Source organism: Culex quinquefasciatus, chromosome 1, assembly GCF_015732765.1.
Source record: "Culex quinquefasciatus strain JHB chromosome 1, VPISU_Cqui_1.0_pri_paternal, whole genome shotgun sequence".
Lineage (NCBI taxonomy): Eukaryota > Metazoa > Arthropoda > Insecta > Diptera > Culicidae > Culex > Culex quinquefasciatus.
In genome coordinates, this window is record NC_051861.1 from 112,924,855 (window position 1) to 112,946,969 (window position 22,115).

The 22,115-nt window shown below is 31.8% G+C and overlaps 2 protein-coding genes and 3 non-coding genes across 6 annotated transcripts in view; 2 read left to right on the forward strand and 3 right to left on the reverse strand.

Annotated features, from left to right (window-relative positions):
- LOC6043588 (UPF0565 protein C2orf69 homolog) overlaps window positions 1–22,115 on the reverse strand; it is a 76,991-nt gene that overhangs the window by 27,823 nt on the left and 27,053 nt on the right. The window lies entirely within an intron of this gene.
- On the forward strand, window positions 1,163–11,895 carry LOC6043596 (TWiK family of potassium channels protein 7). 2 transcript variants are annotated; one of them, XM_038256004.1, is made up of 3 exons: window positions 1,163–2,020; window positions 6,764–7,955; window positions 11,686–11,895. In XM_038256004.1, exon 2 carries the CDS (start codon window positions 6,858–6,860, stop codon window positions 7,899–7,901), a length of 1,044 nt encoding a protein of 347 aa, XP_038111932.1. In that variant the 5' UTR covers window positions 1,163–2,020; window positions 6,764–6,857; the 3' UTR covers window positions 7,902–7,955; window positions 11,686–11,895. The 2 variants fall into 2 exon arrangements, with proteins under 2 accessions (XP_038111932.1, XP_038111937.1); XM_038256009.1 differs by having other exon boundaries at window positions 6,771–7,955.
- On the reverse strand, window positions 8,041–8,123 carry Trnal-cag. Its single transcript has one exon. It is a non-coding gene; the product is annotated as a tRNA-Leu (tRNA).
- Window positions 12,760–12,832, forward strand: Trnav-aac. The gene has a single exon. It is a non-coding gene; the product is annotated as a tRNA-Val (tRNA).
- Trnav-aac lies at window positions 16,475–16,547 on the reverse strand. The gene has a single exon. It is a non-coding gene; the product is annotated as a tRNA-Val (tRNA).

The following is a 22,115-nucleotide window of genomic DNA, read 5'->3' on the forward strand; positions in this document are numbered from 1 at the left end:
TTTTGAAATTTTGTAGAGTGCATTTCCAATTATAAATTGAAAGAAAAAAAAACCTTTTTGTGGTTTTTTTTGGTCTTCTTAAACAAATTAAAATACGGTTTTGGGAATTCTTGAGATGGTGGTTTAAATTACGTTTTCTCTCATCAGTCATTTTTTAAGAGTCGATAAATCAGCAAATATGCTTCCGATTTTCAATATGAAAAAATAAATTTATTGAAAAGTTGCCGATCTTTCAAATATTTTTTTTTATTAATTTTCAAAACAACCCTTACATTTGATATGGTCGAAAAAAGTGTTTTAAGGCCTTTCAAATGTTGTCGATGGATTGAAAATTTAGAAAATATTTTTTATTGGAATGATCAAAATTAGAGAAAACTCCAGCATTTTTTTCTGAAAACAAAACATAATATTGAATGTTTGGCCCTTTTGAAATATTAGTTTTGATTTAAAAAAAAATGTTTTCGAAATGATCCGAAATTTCACGAATGTTTCATATTTTAACATTAAAAATCGGACCATTAGTTGCTGAGATATCGACTTTAGAAAATGGTGGGTTGTTTGGGTGAGACTTAGAAAACATCAAATTTTCCTGTTTTTAAACCTTTGCATGACAATCTCTCAGCAACTAAAGGTCGTATCAACTAAGTTCAAAAGAGCAAAATATAGAGAATTTTCTCAGCCTTTTAAAAATATTTTCTTCAAAAGTGGGCAACCATGGGCACTAATTTTTAATAATGAATAAATGGGATTTTTTTTTTTTTCAAAATAGTGGACTCTATCAATATTTCACTGAAGTACTTTTTGATTGCAAATTCGATTTTACATCGAAAAATGAAGTTGAATAATTTTTCCAACCAATATTTCGATTTTTTTTAAATCAGAATTGATTCAAAAATTTATAACTCGGTCAAAGATTTTTTGCCCGTTCTGAAAATATCTGAAAAGTTGGCATTTTGAATTTTAAAAAAATAAAAAATAGTTAAAATAGTTTTTTTTATTCAAAACCTGCCCCCTTTACCCTACCGACGCGATCGCACGATCTCAAGTGTTTGCGTATTTTTCACCGTTTTTCCCTCCCTCTCGCCCAAATCGTGCATTTTCTCCGCGAACGGGGAGTTTTCAATTTTCCAACCGCGAAAAGATCTCGCCTCTCGCCGAACTCACGATCAGTTCAGAACCGACCTTTCAGCCGTGAAAACGCGTTTTTCCGCGCGCGCTCGCCGCGGTTTTTCTCGATCCGGAAAAGATCTTTGAAAAAAAAAATCTACTTTCGACGTAGCAACCCGTGTTCGCGCCTACCACGATCGGCACCAAATCAATCTTTCGCCCAGCACTAAATCAACCCTTAAGCAGCCCTTTATCGGCCCTCGCATGATCGCAGTTTGGAAGAGCTTGCAAGAGGCCCAAAAAAGGAGGAAATTGCGAGAAAACGAGGAGCAACAGCCGACGAGCGCGATCCAAGGCGATGGACAACGGCGAGTGACATCTGCGACGACGACGACGACGACACCAACACAGCCAAAGCAACAACAAGCCCATCGTCGCCGACTGCGGGCGGCCGTGCCGAGAGAGCGCAGCCGAGAGTGCCTGGTGCGAGAGAATCGGTACGCGATCGAGCGAGCCGAAGAGGAGCAGTGGGAGCGGGAGCACGAGCAGCGGCTCACCAATACCGGCGCGGGTGCACGTGCTCGTCGTGACGGCCGCTTTGCCGGAATTGATTTGCAGCAGGAAGTGGGCGAAGTGGGTGGCGGCAGAGGAAGAGGGTGGCAAAATCAGCACTTTTGTTTAGAACGCGGTGGACAGGCGGAAAAGCGAGAGGAAGAGGAAGAAGAATGGAGTAGTTTGCGTGCGGCGGAGGATCGAAGGAGGCGACGGGTCAAAGACGGCGAAGACAGCGACGACGACGACGACGCCAGAGCGAATTATGGATCGGCGTTTAAATTTAGTTCTTGTTGGTGTCTGTAGGGTGGATTGACCGGTAGTGGAGTGCACTTTTAGGGAGAGAGAGAAAGCAAAATAGGTTTGTTTTTGGGGGAGGGAAATTATGCATTTTTATTGACCCAACTTGCAACAATACTTGATTTTACATACAAATATTACACTTTCTCGGTGTAATTCTACGTTGTCAATCAGAATTTATGTAATATTACATCATCAGAGAGGTAATATTACACCTTTTAAAATTTACAGTATTTTATGTGTATAAATTATATTTAATCATTTAATGTTTTCACCATGCAAAGTTATCTTTCGTTAAGGGACTATCCATAAACCACGTGGACACTTTTTTGGGAATCTCAACCCCCCCCCCCTTCTTTTTTGTATGGAGCGTGGACAATCGCTTACCCCCTAAAGTGTCCACGTGGTTTATGGATGGTCCCTAAGGCTGGTACAAATTTTATTTAAAGTTGTTGCACCTCCCCCGAAAAAAAAATCAGGGGGCAAAAACAATATTTTTTTCAAAAACTTCAAAATTTCAATGAAAAATTTAGGTGCAATCAACTGAAATCAATTTAAAATGCATTCCCCTGCGTTTGGAATCATTTTTAGCATGTTTTGGGATAATTAAAAAAATCTATAGATTTTTAGAAATTTTTTGATATTTAGTATCGCAAAAAGTTTTTTTTCCCAAAATTTTTGGTTTCGTCAATTTTTACAATTACGTCAATTGAAAAGAGTTACAAAATTGAAGAATAAAATAGTAAAGAATTTCTGAATTATTGATTTAAAAAAAATAGCGAAAGATTTCTTCCAGATATAAGAAAATAAGAATTAAAGTATTCAAAATTTTAGAATCCCAGATTTTTTTAAAAATATTTGAGTAATAGAAAAAAATATTTTTTGCAATTCCGTCGTGAAACTACTTACTTTTCCTGTCATTCTCAAACGACGAAATAGCCTACTTTTCTGTACCAAAAATAACAGAATCGAATAGCAATACTTTTCAAAATAAATGCTGAAAAGTTCTACTTTTCAGCACTGAAATGGGTGCTGAAAAGTTTAACTTTTCAGCACTTGTTTCGAAGAGTAACACTTTTCAACATTTTTTTTATTTAAACTTTACTTTAAATTTCACTCAATGGGTGTTTTTCTGAATTGCAAAACTCGTTGCAAAACTTGATTTTTCCAGCATTCTTCGTATTTATCCAACTCGGTGAAACTCGTTGGATAAATGTACGACTCGTGCTGAAAAAAACCTCTTTTTGCAACTTGTTGCATAAACTACTATTTTTGACTTCTGTTATTTCACAATTAAAAAATGAAGAATTCATGAAAAGAAGCGTTTTTTTTTTCAATGTGGAATGTTTTAATTTTAATCTGTAGAGTTTTGGAGTTTTTTAAAGTTTTTTATTTAGAATTTGAAATTTAACCATTTTAGAATCATAGAATTGTAGAATTCAATAATTAAATTACCTTTTTTATGATGTTATTTTACATCAATCAAGACTGAAAAGGTGACATTACACTAGAAAAGTAGTAAAATTACACATTTTCAGTGGTGAAATTACATATTTTTTCTGACATAAAAGATGTACCCCTGCCCAGATGTAATAATACCATGATTTTTTTACTGTGCGAGTTATCCAAGTAAAATTCAACTAAAAACAATAAAATTTAACTAAAATGTGTTGAAAATGTATATGGGATTTTTTTTATTGATAAAATTGTAACAATTTCAACAATATTTTCTACTATAATTTTTTTTATAATTTCAAAAAACGAGTCAAAATTAAAACTAACAAACAATAAGAAAATTAGGTTATTAATCGTGTTCTCAGTAATTCACATTGTCATCATTTAATTAATCGATAATTTCATATTTTTTATTTCCAATAAAATTTCAACATTTACTATTAAACATAAGAATGAAAGAATTCAAAATTTTAGAATCCCAGATTTAAAAAAAAATATTTGAGCAATCGAAAAATTGAATTTTTCGAATTTTGTAATTTTACAATTTAAAAAATCAAGAATTCATGAAAAGAAGCGTTTTTTATGTGGAATTTTATAATTTTAATCTGAAGAGTTTTGGATTTTTTTAAAAGTATTTGATTTAGAATTTGAATTTTTAACGTTTTAGAATCTAAAAACTGTAGAATTTAATAATTAAAGAATTGAAGCATTAAAAAATAATTAAATAGTTTTCAAATTAATGAGTTCTAGAATAAAACAATTATAGAATTAAGGAGTTTCAAAATTATGGAATATCAGAATTAATCTTTAAATAATTTAAACTTTTAGAATTTAAGAATTCTAGAGTTTTATAATTATAGAATCCTGGATTATTTTTCTAGAAATTCTGATTTTTGACATTTAGAGTTTTAAATTTTTAAGGATCTTAGAAAATTAAAAATGTAAAATCAGAATTTAGAAGTTAGGAGTTTAAAAGCGTAAGAATTTCAAATTTTAGAAATTTGAGAATTTAAGAGTTAACCCTCTAACGCCCATGGTTACTCCAGAGCACCACTAACTTTTGTCTTCAAAGTTGAATTTCTCTGCAACCAAGCATTTTTTCAACCTGGTTCAACCTGCATTAGTTTATGTAGATTGTTAACTTATAACCATTCCAATTTCATCAAATTTGGTCGATCCAGTCTTGAGTTATGTAGAAAAACGTAAAAAATCTTGATTTTGCTCTGGGCGGGAAGGGGTTAAATAATAAAGTGTTTGAATAATTGAATGATTGAATAATTCAATAATTAAATGATTAAGTAATTGAATAATGAAATATTGAAACTATTGAAAATTTAAATTATAAAATATTTAAGTAATTAAATATTTAAATAATTAAAGAAAATAAAATAATTCTTTAATTTAACAATTGAAATTGAATAAAAAATAAAATAATTAAATAGTCAAATAATTAAATAGTTTAACAGTTAAGGCTGGTACAAATATTTTTAAAAGTTTTTGTCACCCCCCCCTTCAAAATTGGCCCGAAAAATCAGGGGGCAAAAAAAAAAATTTTACAATAAACTTCAAAATTTTAATGAAAATTCAAGTGCAACCAGCTGAAATCAAATTAAAATACATTCTTCTGCGTTTAAAATCATTTTTAGTATGTTTGGGTTTATTAAAAAATCTTAAGATTTTTTGAAAATTTTCGATGCAAAATCTTTTTTTTCGATACAATTTTTGTTTTTGTCAGATCTTAGATTTTTTGAAAACTAATGATTGCAAAACAACTGAACTAGTGTAAAATGCATTTTAAAACACTTTTTTCATTTAAATTTGAAGACTATGGCTTGTTATTTAAATTTTTATATTTTTTATTTTTTTAAATTAAAATCTGAGAAATAAATAATATTCAATAAATCATAAATTTATGAATAAATTCATCAAATCCAAGAAATAATTAATTAATCAATAAGGGAATAAAAAAAATAAGAATTGAAGATTGATGAATTTATAAAGTTAAGAATTGAAGATATAGAGTTTTAGATTTTAGTGTATTAAAAATTAATTTATTGATATATAATTTCAGAATTCCATCATATTAGAATTTAGGATTAATAAAATTGTAGAATTTCAGAACTTCAGAATCCAAGAATAAAAACAATAGTAATGTTAAGAATTAAGTTATTTAGTAATTAAACAAATTAAAAGTTTGAGGATTTAAAAAATAAAAAAAATAGGATTTGTAAGAATTTGAGAGAAAATCAAGAATCAAGAATTTAGAAATTTAAGAATATTAAATTTTTTGAAATTTTATTTTTTTCTGGAATTTTTTGAATTTTGTAACTCAAAAGTTTGAAATAGAAATTGCAGTGTAAAAAAAATATGTTAGGATCTTTGAAAAAAAAAAAACTAACAAAAATTAAAAGTTTGTAAAACCTTAATTTGTATTTTCACTAAAGAATCATGAATTTAATAACTTAAGTGTTTAACAATTAAAATTTTTGTTTGGGAAATTCCAAAATTTATCCCAAAATGGCTTCCTTGGGCCAAAAAGAAAAGATCCGTAGGGCAAAAATAAGGTGACGCGATGCAAGTTAAGCGTTGAAGTTGAAGTTGTTACTTTCATACAAAACAGTTCTCTCAAAATCGCTTTATAACTATTCAGGTTCAACTCGGATCAATTTGGGGTCTTGGACAAAGTTATAGATCTCTCGCTGAACACACTAAAAATTTATCTGGAAAAATATGAATATTTTGCCTTTATTTTAAATTTCTATTTTATTTTCAAATAAAATTTCAAAAATAAAAAATATATTTTGCCTAATCATCCTAAAGAAGATCGTGGAATAATTGTGAATGCATAAGAGGGCACAAGGAGAGAAGTGATGAAATACTCTGGAAAACTTTAAAATTTTCGAAAGAAAACTAAATTATTTGCCATCAATTTTACTGAATATTTGTTAAAATTACAGAATTTTGTTCAATTTTGTTTGAATTAGAATTGATTGAATTGATTAGAATTGAATTAGATTAAAATTTCTTCCAAAAATATCAAAATTAATTTATTATCTTTGAAATTAGGATAATTGACGAAAGAGAAGAGATGTATATTCTCTCTCGACTTCAACTGGGGCAAATGAGTTCATACATACTTAAACGAGAGAAATACAAAAGAAAGAGCGTTGCTCTCTTGCTCACTGTCTTGCCTCCCGACGGCCAAAATAATATCGTTTTCTTCTTTTGTCAGTTTTTTTTTTGTGAGAAATTTAAAATTTAAAGTTGGATCAATTTAAATCGATTTAAAATGGGTTATAGAATCCAGTGATCCACTACCGCTCAATTCCACCTAAAATTCTTCAACTAGCATACAGCAAAGTGTAGTGACAATTAGCAAAGCACCCTCGTAGACAATCATTAGACACTTAGTGCTTGAACAACAAAAAAACATCTCTTCAAAAATGAACCGCCAACGCTCGTCGGTCCGCAGCCGCGGCTCCTCCTCCACCACAACGAGCGACCCCCGCGAGAAGGTCAAGGACTGCTGCCGGAAGTTTATCGCGTTTATGTGCACCCAGGTCGGCGTTGGTGGCCTGATCGTGGTGTACGCGCTGGTGGGCGCCGCCAGTTTCATGTCGATCGAGACACAGGAACCGAACCCGTTGATCGAGTACGTGTCGGTGCTGCGGAGGAACTGCGCGGCCGAGCTGTGGGACGTAACGGAGCAGAACAACCTGTTCAACAGTTCGATTTGGCACTACGAGGCGGATGTGGTGTTGAAGCGGTACCAGGACGACCTGGCGGATGCGATTCGGCGGGGGTACGATGGGCGGACGCCGGAGGAGACGTGGATCTTCCCGGCGGCGTTGATGTTCTGCCTGGCGGTGTTCACGATGATCGGGTACGGGAACATGGTCCCGAGGACGGCCTGGGGCAAGGGCGCGACGGTGATCTACGCCACGTTTGGGATCCCGCTCTACATCCTGTACTTTATGAACATGGGCAAGGTGTTGGCTTCCACCTTCAAGTGGCTCTACACGTGGCTTCACGAGTGCAGCCACGGCCACGACGACGATCTGGCTCTGGAGGACGGCAACGGAGTCCCGCAGCGAAAGCGGATCATCGTCCCGACGACGGCCTGCCTCTGGGTCATCACGATCTACATCGCAACGGGGACGATCATGTTCGCCGAGTGGGAAAAGTGGTCCTACCTCGACTCGGCGTACTTTTGCGTGACCAGTCTGTGCAAGATCGGCATCGGCGATCTCGTCCCCGGAGCCAACATCCTGGACTCGCAGTCCGGCAAGCCGACCAAGCTGGTCATCAACTTTGTGTACATGCTGCTGGGGATGGGCCTGGTGGCGATGTGTTACATCCTGATGCGGGAGGAGGTGCGCATCAAGATGCAGGAGATCAAGGAGGACACCCGGCTGTGCCTCGAGGACATGAGCTCCAAGTTTGCCAAGTGCTTCGGGACGGGCAAGGACGCGCAGTACTACGATTGATTGAATTGGATTCCAGTGAAGAGTGCGTGTGCGTGTGAGCAGTGTTTCTTAAAAGTTAGTAATTTATTTTGTATTGTTTAAGAGAGAGTTGAAGTGTGATCCAAGTGTTTCGCAAACGAATGGGGGAAAAAAATGAGTCTGTCAGAAGTGGGATTCGAACCCACGCCTTCAGAGAAGACTACGACCTGAACGTAGCGCCTTAGACCGCTCGGCCATCCTGACTTGTGAAAATTGGGGAGACACGAAAGAGCGTGGTCAGAATTTGAAGAAAATTAACGATGTGAAAAAAGTGAAAAAGGTGAAAAAGTGAGTGATTTAATATTCATGAATTTCTTCTGTCCCCAAAATAGTTTAATTGAGATTAAAAAAATCAAATTGAGTCAGATGTAAAAATTTGTGATGCGACCCAACAGTTTCAAGAAAAATTAATCATCAGTCAATCAGTTAATCTTTGAATTAAATTCTATTTAACGAATATCTGCGCCAAAAAAAAAATCAGCACAATAAAAAAAACAAATTTACCTCGATCGAGGTGGAATATTTGAAATTAGACAGATGGAAATTTACAAATTTTTCGAGGTAATTTTACAAATTTTTAGAGACAAAATCTGTCAACATTTAACGATGTTCTCATATTAGCAGGCTGGAAGGATATTTTTTATTCTTTAAAACAAATCTATCTCAAAACTATTTTTTCATGCAATTATTGTCGTCTTGGTCGACAAGCATTTATTAATGATGTATATTTGATAACAAAATTGTGGTGAATTTAACCAAAATTTGGTCATTCATTATCATCACCAAGGATTAGTGATGATCATCATCTACAGTAAAAAAAAATCATGGTAATATTACATCTGAGCAATTATCTGCGAAATAGGTCTTTTTTATTTAATTTAAATTTTTGTATTTTTTTAATCCGGTTGAAACTTTTTTGTTGCTTTTCGGTATGCCCAAAGAAGCCATTTCGCATCATTAGTTTGTCGATATTATTTTCCATGCGAATTTGGCAGCTGTCCATACAAAAATGATATATGAAAATTCAAAAATTTGTATCTTCTGAAGGAATTTTTTAATCGATTTGGTGTCTTCTGAAAACAAAATGATGCACGGTAATTTTTTTTGGTGATTCCTAATTTCACTTTTTGTCACTAAAACTTGATTTGCAAAAAAAAAACACTATATTTTTCATATGTTTTAGGGGACATCAAATGCCAACTTTTCAGAAATTTCCAGAATGTGCAAAAAATCTTTGACCAAGTTTTATTTTTTGAATCAATAATGTTTTTTTTACAAAAATCGAAATATTGGTCGCAAAAATTTTTCATTCTTTTTTTTCGATGTAAAATCGAATTTGCAATCAAAAAGTACATAAGTGAAATTTTGATTGTTTTCAAGTTATAGCCATTTTTAGGGTATTTTTTTTTTTGAAAATGTCGCAGATATTCATTTTTTAAAATAAGTGCCCATGTCGAATGACCGAAATTTCAGAGAATTGCGTCACAAATGAATATTTGGAACAACTTGTAGAATGAATTTTATCAATATTGTCAAGGATTCAACATTTTTATACTCGAACGAAACGCCATGACAATGCAATGACTGCAGTCTTCTTCTTGATTGATGAGTTTAACTTCTTAAAACAATTATAAACAAAATATCAATATTACTCTAATATTATTAGAGTTTTTTTTTGGTACTTTGCGAAACAATCAGAAATCAATAATAATTAATGAATTTTGGTCAGCAAAACATGTAGCTAATTTACACAGTAAAAAACTATGTATTTTTGAATGTTTAATATTATTTCTATTATGACGTAATATAGCCTCAATTTTGGCTGAAAATGTGAAATTAATGGAGAAGAGGTTTATTTATTTTTGTCATAAAAAAAGAAAACAGTTTTGCAGTGATTGATTTTTCAATAATAAATTTTAAAAAAAATAGGTTATTCGGATTTGAATATCCGAAAACAGTAAAATTTAACTTAAAAGAGTTGAAAATGCTGATAATATTTTTTATTGAAAAAAAATGTAACAATTTTAACAATATTTTTGACTATAATTATTTATAATAATTATAATTTCCAAACGAGACAAAATTAAAACTAACAAACAATGAGAAATCTAGTTATAAAATGTGTTCTCAGTAATTCACAGTGTCATTAATTAATTAATTAATAATTTCATCATTTTTCCAATGAAATTTTGATATTTAATATTCATTTATTAGCCCTTGATTTTTCTGCAAAAAATCTAAAAAGCTGATCAAAAACGTTCAATAGAATGTGTAATGGCGCTAATATTAGAAATGATTTAAAATAACCTCAAATTAACTCAAAAAACAATGTCTCTCAATTTTTTATTAGCTTGTCGAACTTGCAGTATTTTTTTTCCTGTCATACGAAGGCAAATCAAGAACAAATGAGTCGATTAGTAGAAAGTAATCGAATTTTCGAAATTTAAAATTTTCAATGTTGTTGCCTTGCTAATTTTGTATCAAATTTAACAAAAAAAAAAACCGCTTTTGAAAAATATTTCGTTGCAAATACAATTTTAAACTAAACAAATATCCAAAAATACATTTTGTTTTTCAAAATGTTTAAAGTTTGACGATGTTTCAATAAACTAATTTCAGTGTACTATCGAAAACTATCCTGGATCGATAATGATGTAAACATGGAACGAAGTGAAAAACTCTTTCAAATTTATACATAGCAATAAAGAAGTTGAAATACGGCGAATTTGAAGCAGTATTTTTTACATTTAAACATACATCTTTTTAATGTAATTTTACCTTAATGAAAATGTTAAAAAAAGATGAAATTTTTGCATGTTTTTTATGTAAAAGTAAAAATTAACATCAGAAACTGAGTAAAATTACATTTGCTACCGCCATCAGGGGTGACATTGGGTTTGGGGGGGTGAGATTGGGTCATACAAATTTCAGCTGTTTTGTGTGACCCAATCTCACTCCCAGACCCAATGTCACCCCTGATGACGGTACACAAAATAAAAAAAAATCAAAATTGGAATTCAATGTAATCTGTCAAATCACAAATATCAAACATACGATTTGATGTAAATTTCCATGCAAATTTACTTTACTTATCATTGTACCTTGTGTTACATTATTTATCATGTTTTTTGAGTAAAGATATCGTTTTTTCTATGTAATTTTATTTTTTACAAAAAGGTACGTCTACAAACATAAAAATAATAACGAATGTTACATTTAAATGCGATTTTATGTAAATTTGCAACGAATCATTCACAGAATTAAAAATGTAATTTTCCAATACATGAGACAGTAAATCAAATAGAAATGTAGTTGCTGTAAAGGTGATATTCAAAGTAAATTCAAATTTCATTTTAATTTACATTATTGATCACGATACTTTTTGGTACATGATTTATCATGTAACTTTTTATTTCTTTGTACGTAAAACATGATTTTACGTGTGAAATGTGTGACGATTCCACAAATCATTATTTGACATCAACTGAGTTTACATGTGATTCATAGTTACCGTCTCTAGTAAACTTTTTTATTTATTTTTTTTTACAATTCAGTATTGTATATGAATCTATTTTTAGTCATTACATTGATTTTTTTGAAGCTTATTAATTGTTTTAAAATTCAAATTCAGTTTCAAAAAATAACTCCCATTCGTTTCTGAAAAAAACCCAGATCACACTCCTCAAACTTTACCTATAATCTCATTAGTTTGTAACGATTTTATATTTCCCCCACTCATCCTCAATCAAAACCGACGAACCAACAGGTTAATTCCCTGTTCTAGGCACTAAGTTTCTCTGTAGCAAGTAGGAGGTGTGCCTAGGTTATATTTATCGGATAATCTCTTAGGTTAGTTGGTGGCACGCGCAGCACGCTGAGCAAAACAGAGCAAATTTGTTCGATTTTTTTTTATTATTTTGATTTTAAAATAAATCTACAACGGACTAAACACAGCCAAGAGGTGTGAGATGAGTTATGAATTGTTTATTCCTCGAAAATCCGAACAGCCCTTCCCCAGTTGAGTGTCTGAACGCAAATCTTGTTAGTGTTTACATTTTTGTGGGGTTGATCGATCTAATTTAGACGTCTTTTTAACGCTTGAAGAAGGGGTAAATAGAATAATTTTGCGTTGAAATGCACGTGCTCGTAAAAAAATATCGTTCTCCAGGAAATTCCACAAATCAAGTTAAAATTAAATCCCAACAAAATTCTGGTCGAAAAACAGGATGAAGAAGCTGAGCAGTGTCCGTCAAAAGTCTGTCACGGTTGCGCGGTTGATGTTAATTAAGTGCATTTTACGGAGCAACGATTGCCAACAAAATCGAGTAGTTTTGTTGCACCGGAAGTCTGAATCTTCAAATGAGTCATAACCCCCGGAGCGAGTGTCGAAAATAAAAATTGTCACACCCGAGAAAAATAAGAAGGTAAGTCCACTTGGCTGGCATTTAATCATCCTAAATCGAGTGGATCAGGCGAGCTGAAATCGAAAAAATGTCCTAAGGGAAGTTTTGACAGTGGCGTTTGAGACAAATTTGCAATTTGCGAAAAAATATAAAGCAAACAGGATGAATTAAATTTTGCACGGTACATTAAGAGACACACCGACTCTCAGAGTTGAAAATTTCACACTTTTTTTCAGTCGACATCTATTTTTCTCTTTATTTCTGGTTTTCTTTTACGCACCAAAACGCAAGTTAAGTCGTTCATCAACGCGGTGGGACGCCGTCGGCTTGGGAGGTAGAAAATAGCAAAAAAAAAAAAAAGGTGCAACGCGTGAAAGCAAAACAAGATAGACAAGATGATGTGGCTTGGCGGAGTTTAAAAACGAGAACAAATATCGGTTTCCGTGGTGTAGTGGTTATCACATCCGCCTAACACGCGGAAGGCCCCCGGTTCGATCCCGGGCGGAAACAGGGAATCTTTTTTTGATGGAATCGTAACAGTGATTTATTGAGTTTAGTTTTGTAATAGTAGTAAAAATACAAAAAAGTTTATTTTTGCAATTCCAACTATGCAAACTACTAACTTTTCCTATCATTATTGAACGACGAAAAAGCCTACTTTTCTGTACCAAAAATAACAGAATCGAAAAGTAACACTTTTCAAAATAAATGCTGAAAAGTTGAAGTTTTCAGCACTTGTTTCGAAAAGTAAAATTTAAATATTGAAATAACAAGCATTTTACACTAGTTCAGTTTTTTTTGCAATCATTAGTTTAAAAAAAATAATGTAAAATTTGACTAAAACAAACATTTTAGCGAAAAAAAACTTTTTGCAATAACAAACATCTAAAATTTTCAAAAATTAAAAAGATTTTTAAATCAACCCTAACATACTAAACATGTTTCTAAACGCAAAGGAATGCATTTCAAATTGATTACAACTGATTGCACTTAAATTATATTTTTTTGCCCCTGATTTTTCGGGCCATCTTTGACAAAAACAAATTTGTACACATTTGTTTTACCCATAGTGCGTAATGTTGCAACCTCTAGTTTAGAAAATATGACTTTATTTATGAAATAATAATTTTTGGAAAATATCGAAAATCGGGGATAAAAATTTAAAAAAAAATTTTAAAGCAAAATCGAAAAGTTCTTTAATTTTTTTTAGTAAAATACAGTTTTGTAAACTTTTGGCTACTTTTAGGTACAAATGTTCGTTTTAAAAATATTTCGAGCTTAAAAAAAATGGAAGAAAAGCTCACCTGACAAAATATTTTTCAAAGTTGAGTTTCTTAGTGTCTGAGATACAGGCGCACAAACAATTCGAATTGAGGAAAAGGAATTTCTCTAAGTGTCACCTAATTTTTGTCAAATGTAATTTTCAACTGACGAAATCTCGGAAACTATTAGTCCGATTTTAAATGTTTATCTTCGGAGCGTTTGGTACGGTATGTCCACGCATCCTCCTCCCCTGTAGATTCTGTGAAATGTGATCCATTCTCAGAATCCTCTCTGCGGTTAATGCAACGTAGTAGGGCTGGCTGCATTAATATTTGTATCACATTTTTGGGTGTTCTCGAATGTACCGTAATTATTGAAAATAACAAAAAAGTGGGACGTAATCTAATCACAAAACATTCCAGCATGCTTTCATTGTACTGGCTGCATTTGTGTTGTTACGATTTTTTAAAATTGAAATTAGATAAATAATCTAGATTTAGACCATTTCAAACGTTAGGCTCGATTTTGAAATTTTAAAATTATGAGAAATAAAAAAATACAAAAGTTTAAATTTTTTACACTAAAAATTGGACTAATAGTTTCCAAGACGTCGTCAGTTGAAAATTACACAAAAGAAAAAACATTTTCATCGATTCAAATTCTTTATCGGCTGTATCTCAAAAATAAATTGGCCGATTTTCAACATTCTAGAGAGGAAATAATGGAAAAAAATGTCAGCTCTCAAAAAATATTTTTTTGAGGTGCTTTCTTTCAAGAAGTATTGTTAAAATTCAAAATAACGAAAAGAAATCTAAAATAAAAACCCAGAAGTGGCTATAACTTTATAAAAAAAATAGCAAAATACTTTTCGAATGCAAATTTGATTTAACTTCAAAAAATAATTTCTTTTTTTCCACATCTTTGGTATTAAAAAAAAAGATTTTTTAAGTAAATCATATCTGTAGAACCAGATTTTAAACCATCAATCTCACACACTATGGCTCGGAAGATGTCTTTTTAGTCTTCTAAAACATATAACGAATCAATTTGGTGTCTTTGGCAATGTTGTAGATATTGCTTAGGGAACGTTCTTTTATTTTGTAATGCAAAAAAAAAAATGAATTTTCAGACTCCCTCGTCACAAAATTTCCTACAAATTTTGTATGACGACCATTCTTCCAGAAACCAAACAAACAATTAGTCAGGACGGAAATTAACCCCAAACTTCTGTAGTTTTTCAGAAGAGTAATTTTGAAATTCATTTTGAGTTTTATTTAAAGTTTTGTTCCTCTGCTATGGTTGGGGGCCGAGGTAGGGACAAAACAATAAAAAATACATTACATTAAAAATATTTGTAAATATAAAGCAAAATTTATAAGGCATCATAACCAAAATGTCCAAGAGTTCATTCAAATATTACGTAACACATTTGCATTACGCTTCACTAAATTGATGAAATTTGAATGTGTTTTTGAATTTTGTAATATGGAAGAGGTAGACTTAAAGGGACCAATTATTTGTGTAACGTAATATTTGAACGAACCCTAAGCTTCATCAAAATTTGTTCAATGTTTATTTTGTCTGCAGTCTAAATTTTATTTTTTTTATGTAAAAAAAACAAATTTGAATGAAAATGGAAAGCAAAGACCTGTCAACAAATTTTTCAACTCATAATATTAAAATCGTGCACGAATAGTTCATTTAAACTAAGAGATAATGCATGTTTATTTTTGTTGTCGGAGTCCTTTTGCGAGGAAAAATGATTTAAGACTCTCTATTCTCTCAATGCGCAAAAGTTTATTTTTGTGTCAATTTGTATGTACACTCAAACCCCGATGGTCTGACACCAACTGTTGTCAAACGAACGGGGTCACTTTTTAGTTTGACACGGAGTTCACACACACTAGCAAACGTTTGTTTTGATAGTGTGCGTGAGCGCCGTGTAAAAAGTGACAGTTCGTCAATTTTAAGTTTGATGGGGTAAATTTCATGGAACGTCACTCATTTTTCTCCGCGTACGTTTAAATCTGTTATTTTTTTTCTTTAAATATTTCACATTTATCTTTTTATTAGTACAAATAAATACAAATTATAATCGCTAGAAAATGTAAACAAAAATCTAAATTAAACAAAGTGAAAATATTCATGAAATCTGTGCTGTTGAAAAAACGTTTAAAAAATGTAATTCGAAAAAACCTCAATGGTTTTGTAGCAACCCAACAAAAGAATATTTACTAAAATTCTGAATATCATCAAATCACTTTTTTCAGTTTTTGTTCTTAACCCTCAAACGTTTATGGTAGCACCAGTGTTCGACTAAATTTGTTAAGGGGTTGCCAAGTAACTATTTATTTATTCAAAAATTTTATTTATAAAAATTGTAGACATATCTGAAAAAATACATTTTGAGCAATATTGTGAAAATAATTTCAAATTAACTGCAAATTAACCGTTAATTTTCTCCCATGAGCCCAACTCAAAGAGAGCCTCGCATCAAAAGTGACTCTACAACATTCAAAGCATGACATAGTTGCCAGCCAGTCTGCTGGCCAGGAATCTGCTGACAGGACAAATCTGATCAATTGCAGTGGATTTGATCGCACACAGAACCATGTGTTAGCCCATTTTTCCCCTTTTGCAGTCCATTATTCAGTGTTGTGCTGAAAAGGTTGCTTTTTACCCGCCGGAGCAAGTGAGTGAAATTATTGTTTAGTGAACAAAAACTTCGATCATTTAGGTAGATCGAGGTAGAGACGAAAAATTTCAGCGTGAATAATTCAAGAATTCAAAAAAGTCATTTTTACTGTCGAACAATCGAATTCAATTCAATAAAAGTGGTGAAATTAGCAGCGAGATCAAAAGATCTACAAGGAAAATAAAAAAACTAGCTGTTTCCGCCCGGGATCGAACCGGGGGCCTTCCGCGTGTTAGGCGGATGTGATAACCACTACACCACGGAAACACTTGTTTTTAAAACAAGCAAATTCCAACGGAAGTTTAAATTGAAAAACTTGACATACCTCATTCGAAATAACGCCCACCTGTTTCAACATACATTCCCACAGGCAGTTTTTTCCCAAATTTAATTCGACAAGATGTTAAGGACCGAGATTTACTTCGCTCAAACATCCTACCCCTAAAAGAGTTTGTCTTTTTTCTTGTGTTCTCAAACGAGGAAGAAACCACACCAAGGACCACCGCGAGGCGAAAGGCAAATAGTCATTATAAAAAATTAACTACCTTCGTTTTTACAAATTAAAATTTAAATAAACACTCCCTCCCCACTTCTATCTCTTTATGGTGAAAGGGGGGGGGGGGAGGGGGGGGAGGCGCAAGTGTTTTGTTCCACCGGATTTTGAACCAGCTGAGTACACATCGACGCAGAGCTTTGGTCCCCAGGGCTGCAGCGGGGACCGAAAGCAGCAGCAGATTAATTCCCTCGCGGTCGGTTGCTGCACCCCGTAAATGGCATAAATTAGCCAAACGGCGGCGGGCGAAAGTGGGGTAATTTTGGTAATTGTTGACAAAAAAAAGGTTAAAACTTTTTAGAAAAAAATCTGCTTTGACAGATATGTTTTCTCTTTCATTTCAAATGCAAAATTCATGTTTTCAATCAAAAATTTGTTATATCATAAACTTGTTTAAAACAAAATCTATTATTTTGAAAAAAAAACATTATTTTTAAACTAAATCTGCTTTTCACTTTCAGTTGATATGAATTTTATATGCATTTTAAACTTCTAAAAATATTAGAGTGGTTCAAGTCAAATTGAACCACTCTAATAAATGCAGATGTGGAGACTGGTTTTGTGAATGGAACCCACCTACATTCAGAATCATCAGGGGAGGAAGGAGGTGTGGACATACCGTTCCAAACGCTCCGAGTTAGTTACAACAGAAATTCCGTATCAAAGCTAAACTTAATTTTGTAAATGGCTCAAAATTGGTCAGAAAGTTCCCTGGTCCAAATAATTGAACAAGTGAAAATGTGGCAATAAAGTCTTGCGGTATAAAATTTACAAATGACAAGACTTAGTTATTTTAGGTCCCTAAACCAATTCCCATACTTTGCATGTTGCATTTAATTTTATATTGAAAAACCTTCTTTTTACATTTTCCGTCATTTAATTTGTATACGTTTATACCAGTTGCAGGGTGACCACTCAAATCCCTTTTTTAAATTCCCAAATTTTCCATTTCTTATCTAAAGAATGACTTCAAACAAAAAACTCTTTATAAAACCATTGAAAAAATCTAAACGAATTTAAAGAAAATAAAACCATTGACAATTTTCGTAAAAACAGAAATTTAACAGCAAATTCCCAAAAAAAAACCTTTTTTTTTAATTGAAGCACTCATTATTTTGATTCCAATTAGAAACATAAACAATTAGTCTTTGAAAATAACCGAGAGCTTTATAATATTTGTAATTTCATTGTTTATTTTTAAAATTGGCAAAAGTATAGTTTTTGATACTTCGTTTCATATGACAAAAAGTTAAAGAAAACTAAATTTAAAATTTTATTCTTAGTTTTAAAATATGATTGCTGTTAATATTCTTTCGATTAGTTTGAAAATATCTAGGAATTCGTTTAAAAAATGTTTTTACTAGGTTTGCTTTTGAATTTTGTAATTTTGGTATAGAATTTTTAAATTAATGTTGATTTATCTAATTGTCAATATTTAACTGCTTTATTTTTTTTTAACGAAAAAAACACTTTTAACATATTTGCAATAAATTAAACCAAAATTTGTTGGATTTATTTTTTTACAAATTCAATTTTTTTCATGAAAAAACGATGTTTATTCTGAATGAAAATTTTTAAATCCTTTTTTTTCCATTCAGAACGAACATCGAATAGATTTTTTCGATAGTAAAGTTTTCCGATAACTGAAAATCAAGCTTTATCTAAAGTCGTAGTCACCCATACTAACAAAAAATCAAGCGAATCATTTGGGAAAAAAAATCATAAGACTTAATGAATTTAGTTCAACAATCAATATTATTTACCACAAAAAACATTTATCATCATTTGCAGTCCTCATGAAGAGAATTTCTGATCGATTTCGTGTCTTCGGCAAAGTTGTCTATTCAAGTTACACACAAATAGGTTTACGGAAAAAAATAACGTTTTTTAAATTTCATTTTTATTCACTACTTCTTGAAACACTTTTTTTTGTTTAAAACAAAATATATCTAAAATATTAGAATTTAAAAAGGATAACATTTTTGCTATTATAAAATATAAGTGCCTGCCTCGAAAAGAAAATTTGAAAAAAAATCAAATTTTCTTTTTTTGTTTTTGTCCGCTCAACAAACATTTTGTTGCTTAAAATGTTTATGATTTTTTAACTTTTGATGATTCTTTTTCAGAAAAAATATAGGGAAAAATTAAATCACTAATTATAAACACAATTTTCTAAATTTGAAGCAAAAAGTATCACAAAGTAATTTGTGAATTCTTTCATTCTGTGGTCTCAAAGTTAAAAATTAAAAAAAATCTTTTTAATAATTGCAAAATTGAACATTATAACATTATTTTTTGTATCCTAACTTTTTGTAGAATTTTTAAGGGGGAAAGACAAAAAAAATGCCATAACGGAAAAACGATGTATTTTTTTTAAGATTTCATAAAGTAACGCTGAAACGAGCATAAAGCACAAAAAATACAAATGAAAAATACAATCATGTAAAAAAAATCACAAATCCTTCAATAATAATCTACCTAATCTGAAAAAAGCGCAGCGAAATTCGTCAAATATTTAATAATTCTTAAAATCGTTTAAATATTTGAATCATAAATACAAACAATAAATTCACGAATTTTAATACTTGATTCTATTTATCTTTTTTATTAATCGAAATTTCAAATTTTTGGAACACAATTTTCTCCGTGTGGGTCTCAAAGTATATAAGTTTTGGAATAAACCAGACACCAAACTTCCTGAATTAATGTATATCTTAAAAAAAGTAAGAAGAATCCCAAAATGGTTGAGGCATGATTATTGATTACACTTTAAATTTCTACAAAAATTGCAATAAAAACGAAGAATCCATAAAAACATTTTAAAAAAAAACATGAAAACGTCAATTTAAAAAAAAAAATCGTAAAATGTTTTCAGTTTACAATCGATTGATCAGGTTTTTTTTATAAATTGGCAACATTTAATATATTTTGAACCTTTGATAATGTTGTTGAATAGGCAGTGCAAGACACCCGAGGAACAGATTGACGTGATCGCACACTTGCTGACACATGGCACGAGAAAATGATCATCTAATTCAGTTACAGTTTTTTTTATTATTATTATTTATTATTTGTTGTACTCTTGATCCTCGGTCCTAACCTGGTCGCAGCACCTAAAAGGACCTAATAAAAATAAGTTGTGAAGAAAAAAAAAAAATGTTGTTGAATCCTTTTAGGTGAATGACAAATTTTGAACATTTGGCAACCCTGTCATTAATAAATCGCCATTTCAGTAGTTTTTTCGAAAATACTATAAAGAAAGAATGATGTAATTTTTTATTGAAAAGGCAAAAAATTCTTCCTCATTGTCAAATATAATTTTAAAAAATCGCGTAACTGGGAACACTGCCAAAAGATATCAATATTTTTTTAGTCTGGCAACGCTGAAAAAAATCAAACAAATTAGAAAAGGGTCATACACACTTTTAAATTAATTGTTTTAAAATTTCTTTTTTTTTAATCTTTAGTTTAAATTTATGTGCCACAATTCCACAATTCACCCCAGGCAATTGTACCAAACCAGCCCCTGCGTTCCCAGGAGCGAAATTTGAAGTGCTTCCCGTCCTGTCCCGCAAAATCTCAAAAGTGCAACCGGGAAAAAGGACACCCATTTCCGGCAGTAGTTGTTTCTTCACCACTTCCCCTTCCCAACCTTTCGTCATCGTGCCATCATCGTCTGCCAAACACAAGACACGAAACCGGTTGTGTAAATACAATTTCGCGTTTTGTTCTGCCGGTGCCACCTTCTCAAAAATGGAAAAAAAAATGGAAAAGATTTGGAAGAGCGCTTTTCCGAAAAATGACGACGCATTTTTAGAGAAGGTTTGACGAAGATGATTTCGACTTTCTTGGTTTTAAAAGTGAAATTTGATTTTCTTAATTTGTTTTTTTATAATTTCTAAAAATAAAATTTAAGTTTTTTCTCAAAATGATAAATTTTCCGCCAACAGGCGGCAAGTGATGCAATTTCCAAGTCTAAATCCCCATTGTTGGGGTTGGTTCAAGTTGTTTGTTTTTCCCTTCAGAATCCACACTGACTGTGATGATGGTGGCAGCCGGCAGTTCATTTGTGTGCTATTTTTCTTTTTCCCCGGAACGAAACAACAACAACAGCAGCACCGCCAAAACACACTCCGCCAGATCCAAGAGATCAGGATAAAACTTGGAGAGCTTTTTTCCACCACTACCACCGGCAAGAAAAGAAAGGAAAGCGTGTTTGCGCGTGTGGATAGTGGTGGGTTTTCTGTTGCAACTTTTTTATCAACTTTTTTCTTCAAGAGACAGGATTATTCGCACTGGATAAGCATCATCGTTTATTGTTGAAGAGTAAAGAACCAGAAACAAGTTTGTAGAATAAATAACAACAACATCAACCACGCACTCTTTAGACTTTACATAATTGTTTTTAGATTATTGAAAAGAAATATTACTCCGGTTCTATATGGATAATTTAAAAAAAAAATGTAAAAAATAAATTTGTCCTAACAAAAAAACAAGAACAAAAATATTCGTCATTTTACGCAACCTGTCATTTCCCCTTTTTCACGTATTTCAAATTTAAAAAGTTCAAGTTGAAAAGTCAAATTTTAAGGTAATGTCACAATTTTTTTTCGCTCAAAATTTTTAGGAAATAGCCTAAGATGTTACAAAAAGACTCACGAAAAATGCATGATGGTATGGAATTTTTACTTACTAAAACTGACATTTTTATTTACTAAATCTGTTTTTTTAAGTGGTCTAAACGTCTGTCATATAGAAATTGCAAAAAACCCTATTTTTCAACTTTTTTATTTTTGAAATATATTGAAGTTTAGACCACTTTAAAAAAAAAACAGTTTTAGTAAATGATTTTTGTATTTTTTTATGAGAGACATACCATCCTGCATTTTTCGTGAGTCTTTTTGTCACATTTTAGGCTATTTACACAAAAATTATGAACGAAAAAAAAAATCGTAACATCACCTTTAAGTTTAACTTTTAAACGTAAAATTGAACAATCTTATAAAAGTGGCGTGTATTTTTCTTTCAGTGTATTTTTTTCGGAAAGTCCGTCCAATTTCCTACAAGTTTGCCTTTGACCACTTTTGGTACGATGCAACGGCTTCGAGATACAGTAATTTATAAATTACAAAAAACAAAAATATTTAAATAACTTACGCCCTTCTCAAATGTCATTTTTCAGTACAATTAGCTCCATATGCGCAAAAATGGCTGACATAAGCGTTGGATAACATGTCTAAAAAGTTTTACTGAAATCGGAGAGGATCGGGTACAAAAGTACC

What these genes read in the sequence shown, in the direction of transcription:
- LOC6043596 (XM_038256004.1), top strand. Translation starts at nt 6,858, where the DNA reads ATGAACCGCCAACGCTCGTCGGTCCGCAGCCGCGGCTCCTCCTCCACC.